Below are 9450 nucleotides of genomic sequence, written 5' to 3'. Positions count from 1 at the left end.
TTGGATTGAACATTGCGTACATCATACCTTCATTTAATTAAAGATATCTTCCCTTGCATGCATTTTAAACACTGAAAGCAATAATCAAAACAATGGCTGACAGCTTTTATCAGTTTGTACTTACTTTTTGTGTGTGATGTCGGTGTAGCGTAAAGTTTCATAAACACGCTGCATCTGAAGGTTAGTCTAACATATACAATTTAATATTTCTCCTATTCTAAATTTTGATGCATGACGATTGCATGTATTGTATTTGAGAAGAGGAATTAATAAATTTTAAAAAAATCTGGTCAGTTTCCATTCTTTTGTTTATTTATAACGACGAACTATATTCAAAATGTCTACAGGTGAATAAAGTATCAAAACAATGGAACAACCACTCTCTCTCTCTCTCATACGAAAGCCCATTGAGCTCATTTTCGTAGATAAAAAAAATATATTTTTCGCGTTATAACGCGAAACTTTCGCGTTATAACGCGTAACTTTCGCGAATAAACGCGTAACTTTCGCGAATAAACGCGAAACTTTCCCTGTAAAACAGAGACATTTGCATAAGTCTACGGTTTGTTTTACTTATAATGATCTAGTTTATTCATTACAGTGAAAAACGAAAGACTATTTTGAACTTAGATTATCACGAGCTGAAATTTTATGTTTTCTCGCCATTGAATGTGTCTTTCCTCTTTCTAAATCTTTTTTGCCGTCACATTTTGTCTTTCTCAATGCTGTTCAATACAAGTGTTGAAGCGTATGGTAGACGAGCGAAAATACAAGTCTAATTTAATTAGATTGAACACTCTGTATAGAATTTGAAATAAAAGATCTCAGAAAATTGACTACAATGAGGTAAATTTGTATATTTCACGGAACAATTGTGTCACATCACATGAGTAACCTAATGTGAAAATTGGATGACAAATATTCGTATCAAATATTTCATCTCCGATAGACTCACTGTAGAAATACAACATTGTATTTTAAGGTTGCACCACTTGGTCATACCATTACTTACGAAAACATTGACAATTTATTCAAAGAAAGCAACGAGTGGAGATCTTCCTGAGAAAAAAAAATTAGTCTACAGAATTTCATTGATTAAACAAGTGAGAAACAAGGAAATCTTTAAATATTCATTTAATTAATTAGTAGGGTTTTGAGATTAAATGCAAAATCAACACTAATTAATCTATCCATTTCTCGCATCGATCAATTCTCTTTTACATCTTCTGAAGAAATGTCATTTATAAATTCATAGAAGTCCACCTCTGCGTTCATGTTATCTGTCAGTCAAGATCACAGGTTCCTGAGTAAAATGACTTTATATGTATAATTTCGCGTTATAACGCGAAAGTTACGCGTTTATTCGCGAAGTTACGCGTTATAACGCGAAAGTTACGCGTTTATTCGCGAAAGTTTCGCGTTTAAACGCGAAAGGTACGCGTTTATTCGCGGAAGTTTCGCGTTATAACGCGAAAGTTACGCGTTTATTCGCGAAAGTTTCGCGTTATAACGCGAATTTTTTTTTTTTTACCTACCAAAATGAGCTCAATGGGCTTTCGTACTCTCAAATGAAAAAGCGTGCAAATATTATTAACTCTAAAATATGTTTATGTGACATGGTCTGTAATTCTGCATATTCCTGACGATGTGATTCAAGTAGAAAATTACGAAAGCCTATTAGGATCAATCTATGGGTGAAAAAAAATGTAAAAAATATTGCTGATTTCCGTATAAAATATTACTGAATTCTTTAAAATTCTTTAAAAATCAAATTCAGGAATTTTTAAATATGTATCAAGAATCAGATATCATTCATAATTACTCGAGCATCTTGGTTAACAAAGATTTTAATCTAAAGATTAAATAACCAAAATGCAACATAGCTGGTGAAATAGGCCCAAGACACTTGAGCCATCAGTAGGGTAGAAATAATAAACAACGTAACTTTGGTCCATCTAAAGAAGAAATAATTAACGTGGAGAGAGAGAGAGAGAGAGAGAGATGGCCGTAGGGTGTCTCGTTAAACGCGCGGATCTAGTGGGGGTCACAGGGTTTGGAACGACTTTACCTGTTTACCGGTCCCCAGAAAAACGCGCTAAAATATAGTGTCGCCGTACGCGACTTCAGTATAAATGAGATCGCGTGAGCGATCGAAAAAAAAATAAAAAGTATGAGGTTTTAAGCCTTTGTGAGCCCAAAATCGAATTTTATGGCGAAAAGTTTAGTTTGAAACTCCGTTTTTAAACGAAGTTTTTAACCTCGTTCTCTGGGGAAAAAAAAGCAATAAATATTTTTTATTCAGTGAAAAGACGATAAAAAATAAATGTCAACGAAGCGTGGATTTTCAGAGTTATAGCTTAAATATTCCATTTCACTATTCATTGCAGCATCCCACCATATTACGCCCCTGACATTATCACTCAGTCTAGAGGTAAACGTTGCAGATTTACTTCCCCCTTGGTGAATCCCAGCTTACACGTATTTCGTTTTAGCCAATCAGAAAAAGCCACGCTTGTTATTTCGGGACAACAACGTGTTGACAGAAAACCGGCAGCCGAGTAGAGATTGAGAGAAAGGGAGAACAAACGACAATGAAGATACTCTGTAAGTGTAGTCTCTGATTTCACTCAAGTAGATTTCATTAAATTGTCGAAAAAATACCTGTCACTGTTAATATCCATATAATGCATCTAAGTGAAAAGAAGCTAGTCAATTTTCATTTTCAAAATGGATAGATCTATCATATTCTATGATTGTGGTAGAACCATGTCTATCCCTTACTGAAAAATTCAAATGTACAAGACCTTAATATTCAGACAAGATTTAGTAAAAACCAAACTGGGCTTAACCGAATGTCGAGGAGTAGGTCAATTGTTGAACGGTCTGTGGAAAATGTGTTTAACAACCAATTAACAGAGTAAGCGAAGTTCCTAGGGTCCTTTCTTATTTTTGAACCCAGTGGCGGATTTAAGGGGGGTGCACCCGGCACCCCCCTAAAATTGTCAAAGTTAGTATACATCATAGTTTTATTGAGAAAATGGAAAAATTTCTACTCGTTAGACCTCATTTTTACCCTACTAAATCTCTAGAATCCAGGAGCTTCCGGGGCTTTGCCCCCTGGGCCCCCACCAGGACTTCGCCCTGGACCCACGGGGCTTCAAAGGCAGCCCCCAGACCTCCTGCCTACTTTTTGCCCTCCCCTAACTTCAATTCCAGGATCTGCGCCGGGAACAATTATATTGAATTATATGTAAAGTGAAGAAAACAAAGAAGTCAGAAAAAAAGAATGGATTAGATAAAAGCTAATATCGATGGAAAATAACTACTAGACAAGTCATTTAAGTTTTTTTTTGTTTTACCCCTGTATTCATAATTGTATGTATAACAGTACTTTGTAATCAGTTTATGATCTAAACCTTTGACTTCTTTAATTTCACACATTAGTGCTAGATGTGCATGTAATACAGATGTGATAGTGCTAAACGCATAGTTTTAGGAGTTCACTTCTTACTTCATTGATGATCTGTAGCCCTTTTCACAAAAAATCTTAAGTTTTTGCGTAAGATTTTAACTTAAGAATCTCTTACGACATATCTTAAGTGCGTTTCACGAACGCATTCGTAGCAGATTGAACTTAAGATTTTACTTACGACAGACTTCATCCCTAGCAACGACCTAAATTTGCTGTATAATCCTTAAATAAGTGGGTGAAAATTAAAATAAAACTTAGTTTTTGACATTTGTCAGCATAACAAACATTATTGACTACAAATATCAAATGCAATCGTTTGAGAAGCGAGGAAGTTTAAAACCTGACGTCACAATCACAAGTCTGACGTAAAAAAAGATCATACGAAAATCTTAAGTGAAACTTACATCGTAAATATTTTGTAGTGTATTTCATTTAATTTTGCGACTAAGATTGTGAAAAAAATATAAAATATTATTGGAAGTTGCTTTAAAAAGTTCAATTTAACGTGTATTTTGGTTTTTGCTGTTATATTTTTACAATAAAATCAGTTTTAAAATACTTAAGAAAGGGTTGGGGCTCTCGTAAAGTTACGACAGATTTTGCAGTTAGGAGTTTCTTAAGACTTTTTGTGAAAATGATTTTTATCATAAGTTTTCACGTAAGATAAAAATATGTCGTAAGATTTTTTGTGAAAAGGTTCACTGACTTGTATACTATTGCTGACAACATGGATGCAAAAAGTTGTACTTATCTAATTTTTTTCCTTTCAGTGTTGGCGGTGGCAGTGTCTTCGGCCTCTGCCTTGTACTCCAGCTCTGATGATGTCCTAGAGTTAACTCCCTCTAATTTCAACAAAGAAGTTATCCAAAGTGATGCACTTGTCTTTGTAGAGTTTTATGCACCGTGGTATGAATGATGATTTTTATTTTACTAGTGCAGTGTTTTAATGATGATTATGATTCTAGTAATCTTTGCATATATTGTAATACAAACCAATTTACTTAAGTCTTTTACTACTAAATTATTTGAACTTAACTGATATGGTGATAAATGTGTGCAACTGCCATTTCACCTCTCAAAGAATCTCTGTTTATAATCTGTTTCATAATGTACTGTAGGTGTGGACATTGTCAACAGCTGGCTCCAGAATGGAAAAAGGCAGCAACTGCTCTGAAGGTAAAATCCTTGGAATCTTTTCACCATTTAAAAATTATTTTAGACACTATATAAATAGAGTACATTTAATACTTACGTTTGAAGGTAGTCTAATTACTAAGATTTCATTGGACTTTAATTCCACAAGACCACAGGAAATGTATTTTATCAAAGAGCATAATTTTTATTATCATCATAACAATTTGTTATGCGAATTCATTCTTATTATTAATTATTTTGACACAAAGTCTTTTGCCTTGTTGATATGTTACATTAAAATACATGTAAATTATTAAGTTCTCACAAACAAAACATGGTTGACATTGCTAATTGGTGAAACATAATAACAAAGGTCATATATTCAAAGAATTTTTTTTTTTTAACTATTAAATACATGTATGCAGTATAAACTGTACAAATACTTTATGCCCGTGAGCACAGCATCATATATAGCTCTAAAATGTCTTCACTAAACAGGGTGTAGTGAAAGTTGCAGCAGTGAATGCTGATGAACACCAGAGCTTGGGAGGGCAGTATCAGATTCAGGGATTCCCAACCATCAAGGTGTTTGGAGCCAACAAAAACAGTCCATCTGATTATCAAGGTAAATCATATTACAATGATGTGGTCAGTTTGATCAGTGCAAATTAAAGCATGCATATAAATCTATAAAGTCAAATAATTAAAGCGAAATTTCCAAGAGTACATGAATAGTTCCAGTTTTTTATTACTTATCTACTGCAAGTGAGATTTATGGCAAGTTAATTTGTGATCAAAGAGGATAAGGCATACAGTTGTTCATCTCATTCCATAAGAGTAAAATTATTAATTTTTAAAATTATATTTGATAATTGTCAGCATTTCATGTGTAGGCAAATATATGAGTTAGAATTACTAATATACCATATAATGACAAATTTAGCAATTTTATCCCGTAAAAGGGCATTTATTATTAGCGTAATCTATTTTTACTGATTTTGGGAATTGTTTTTTTTTATGAATATATTTGTGATTTGAATATCAGCAACATTTATAATATTTGCATTGCCAAGACCATCACTAATAATGCAAAAATAAGATGTTCAGTAAAAATTCCTAATGAAGTTTGATAGGACCAAGGAATCTATGTTTCACCAACATGTCTTGTTTTATATAAAGGAGGAAGAACTGCTGACGCTATTGTTAGTGAAGCTATGTCAAAACTGAGAACACTGGTTCAGGACAGACTGAAGGGTAGAGGAGGAGGATCAGGAGGTAGAAGTGGTGGAAGTGGAGGGGGGAAAGTAAGATTTTTATTTTGACATACCTTTTTTTTTGCACATGGGCCTTTTCTGAACCAGATCATAGGTTCATAGCTTAAAAAATTATGAGATGTTTCAGGGCTTAATATCCATTGTTTTGAACATATTTTATTGACAATATGTCAATTAAAGGGATTGAACACAAGTTATAGAAACTTATGTAGTTCTCTCCCCATACATAAAACCTGAATAGCCATACAGCATTTACAAAGATTTACATAATTTACATTAAAAACAGCAACATTCTGTTGTTTTGTACATGTATACCATTGCTAGTGTGTGCCAGATTTATCCTTCGCTAATTTGGATTTAGATTTCACATTTTTTTACGCAGACATAAATTCATTTTAGTTATTTAAAAACAAATTAACCTTTCTTGTGATTGACCCGTTTTCACAAGCATGTGTTCAAACAACTCTGTTCAAAAGCACTGTCAATATGTGATCTGAGAGAACGAGATAACTCTCAGTAATTATTTCTTATCAATTCAAGCAATGAAGACTAATTAATATATCAGAATATATCTACTGACACCATATCATCTACCTGTAAATTACAATGTCACCAACTATGACGGCAACTGGCCAGCAGGACTTCAATATAATCGTTATAAAAACAACTCATTATCAGCTCAGTGGACCAATAATTTACTTCGAAAGAAGCGATAATTCAGTATAAGCGATTTCAATCTAACCAATATTTTATTGCAAAGATAATGAGAAATTGAGATTGGGGGTTTACTTTTACTTTAAAATAACTGATATTTCAAAATAAGCGACTTTAATAAACCGTAAGTGGAGTAGGTTGTACCAAAGAGTCAATTAAGCCCTGTATTCCAAGTTATTTAAAATGATTACTATGCTCTATTGACATCCTTTTACATAATTTGATCATGTTTATTTCATTGACCTACATGTATATTGTATGTTAAGTGAGCAAATATGCATTTATTATTCCCTATTAATAAATGTAGCATCATAATCAGGCTCCTTGTACGTAAACATGTATGCATAATTTTATTTTACTTCTTCAGTCTGGTGGTGGCAGTGCTGATGATGTGGTAGAGCTTACAGACAGTAACTTTGAGAAGCTCGTATTGGACAGTGATGATATGTGGATGGTTGAGTTCTTTGCACCTTGGTGTGGACACTGTAAGAATCTGGCTCCACACTGGCAAAGTGCTGCCTCAGAAATGAAAGGCAAAGTCAAGTTTGGAGCTTTGGATGCTACAGTACACACAGTCATGGCAAACAGATATGGAGTAAGTTAGAGAACTCTGCTAAATGCAACCTTCTTTGTTGTAAAATTTATGTGAACACCAAGTTGAGTTTGCAATATTATACAAAATCATCAGGTTTTAAAATTTGGAGTTCGATGCATTTTCATTTAAATATTTTTGAAACAAAACTCTTAAATATATGTACATACAGTGAATATATTTATATGACCTGTTTTGATTGGATAGGTAAGAGGATATCCCACCATTAAGATGTTCCCTGCAGGTAAGAAGGATGGGGAAGCTGAGGATTATGATGGAGGAAGGACCTCATCAGACATCGTAAACTGGGTCACAGAGAAATTTGCTGCCAACCTCCCACCCCCAGAAGTTGTGCAGGTAGGTTAAAGGAATAACTCCTTTTTGTTATATATGTATAACTTGATAATAAATTGGACGTTAATTTTCAGATTGATAATAGTGTGACAGAACCAATGGTTAAATCTTAATAAATGTACTCTTTCTTTACTTTAGAAATGGAGTAACTCGAAGAATTATTATGCATTCTTTTTTTTTTATTTCGCTGATAGATCCTATCACAAGACACCATTAAGGAGAACTGTGAAGAAAAACAGCTTTGTGTTATTGCTGTTTTACCCCACATCCTGGACTGTCAATCTAAATGTAGGAATGATTACTTACAAATCCTCAAAGATATGGGAGCCAAGTTCAAGAAACAACCCTGGGGGTAAGTATACCACCTCTCCTTTTAACATGATTCAAAAAATTTTCACCATGAGAAGGAAGTGATTTTTACTTTTGTACATTGACTAGCATTGTGCAAGTATGTAGTTTATTGTAATTTGAAGCCTTTCTGATTGTAGCTGGATATGGACAGAAGCTGGCCAACAGATGGAGCTAGAGTCATCTCTTGGCATTGGTGGATTTGGTTATCCTGTATGCCATCTTCATTCATATTGCTAATTAAATCTATTACTTCAATTTGAATTTTCATGAAACCAAACACATCTTTCACTTTGTGCATCTTACATTTGCCCTTTTTTCACAGGCCATGGCAGCTGTAAATACAAGGAAACAAATCTACGTCTTACTAAAGGGACCATTCAGTGAGAAAGGAATCAACGAATTTTTAAGGTAACATTTCATACATGATTCCATGGCTAATTTCAACAAATTTTATTTGTCACTAATACAAAGAAGTAAAAGCACACTATACTGGTTTTCATTTTGTGTTCCGACAGAGATCTGTCATATGGTAAGGGAGCGCCTGTTCCACTTAAAGACTCCAAGATAGCAAAGATAGAGAAAACAGAGCAGTGGGATGGTAAAGATGGAGAGGTATGGTTTTCAGAGCTACTAGTTGTACTCACAAGATTTATATTATTTATGCAGGTATTTTATTTTAAGTGGCAATAATAGTAATTACTTCCTTTACTTTACACTATCCTTGTTTATTTGTAGCTACCAGTGGAAGAGGATTTAGATCTGAGTGATATTGACTTGGATGATATGAAGGAGGAGCTATAGATTGGAGTTAATTATCTTGTGTGGGTCAGATATGTGCATTGTGTGTGGATGTGTATAAATGTGTTTACTAGAGAACATGACTGCAGAAAATGCATAAATGCTAGTTGTGAAACGATTACTTGTTTGTTTAGTTTCATTCTGTAATGTGTACAATAGCAGGTTAATATTCAATCAGTTTTTTACTCTCCATTATGAGGAGTCATATGTGTTCTGTTGTTTGTGAAAATGTATATTTTTTGAGATCATGTTATGTATTTGTGTATGACTTAATTATACTTTTATCTGTGAAAATCCAGTGAAATGTGGGAGAAGAACCATCTGTTTCTAATTATTACATGATGTTGGTTGCTGATTTTGTCAGAATGACTGTTTGCTTTATAATCATTAATTTATGATGTAAAATAAAAAATTAAAACCAAGAGTTGTTTGTTTTCAAATAACAAGTGGTAGTTTTCATTTCCACCTATTCTGCAGTTAAATGTCCTGCTTGCCTTGCTTTAGGCTCTTGGATGGGAGACAACTCTTATCCTTAGTTCAGCATTTTGTCAGAGAAGATGATTATAGTCATTGGTTATTGCAAGATGGTACAATGTACAAGTAGGTGAACACGTTATCATCTATGTGTATATTGTACCATCTAGCATTAACCTTAGCCATTGCTGCTCCCATTATATACCACTCCCTATGGTTACTGATCATTTTTTGCAATTTATGTCTGTGCATCTCCAATCAATCATTCTTCCCGGTGGAATGTGGAG

At 33.8% G+C, this 9450-nt stretch overlaps 1 protein-coding gene across 1 annotated transcript; it reads left to right on the top strand.

Annotated features, from left to right (window-relative positions):
- The first annotated feature begins 2467 nt into the window (after window positions 1-2467).
- LOC133189113 (protein disulfide-isomerase A6-like) lies at window positions 2468-9111 on the top strand. The gene is made up of 12 exons (XM_061324542.1): window positions 2468-2604; window positions 4243-4378; window positions 4591-4648; window positions 5105-5231; window positions 5786-5910; window positions 6962-7189; window positions 7394-7543; window positions 7735-7892; window positions 8029-8101; window positions 8214-8299; window positions 8407-8503; window positions 8627-9111. The coding sequence occupies exons 1-12, from the start codon at window positions 2592-2594 to the stop codon at window positions 8690-8692; spliced, it is 1317 nt and encodes a 438-aa protein (XP_061180526.1). The 5' UTR covers window positions 2468-2591; the 3' UTR covers window positions 8693-9111.
- Window positions 9112-9450: the final 339 nt, after the last annotated feature.

The sequence above is a fragment of the Saccostrea echinata genome, unplaced genomic scaffold (assembly GCF_033153115.1).
Source record: "Saccostrea echinata isolate AGI-Se365-2 ecotype Australia unplaced genomic scaffold, CSIRO_AGI_Sech_v1 ptg000001l, whole genome shotgun sequence".
Classification (NCBI taxonomy): domain Eukaryota; kingdom Metazoa; phylum Mollusca; class Bivalvia; order Ostreida; family Ostreidae; genus Saccostrea; species Saccostrea echinata.
The sequence above is the reverse complement of the archived record's forward strand: the minus strand, read 5'-3'. Positions and strand labels throughout refer to the sequence as shown.

Bases quoted from the DNA above. Each gene is read 5' to 3' on its own strand.
- LOC133189113 (XM_061324542.1), top strand. The intron at 7,544-7,734 runs GTAGGTTAAAGG...TTTCGCTGATAG, and splicing joins CACCCCCAGAAGTTGTGCAG to ATCCTATCACAAGACACCAT. The intron at 8,504-8,626 runs GTATGGTTTTCA...GTTTATTTGTAG, and splicing joins GGGATGGTAAAGATGGAGAG to CTACCAGTGGAAGAGGATTT.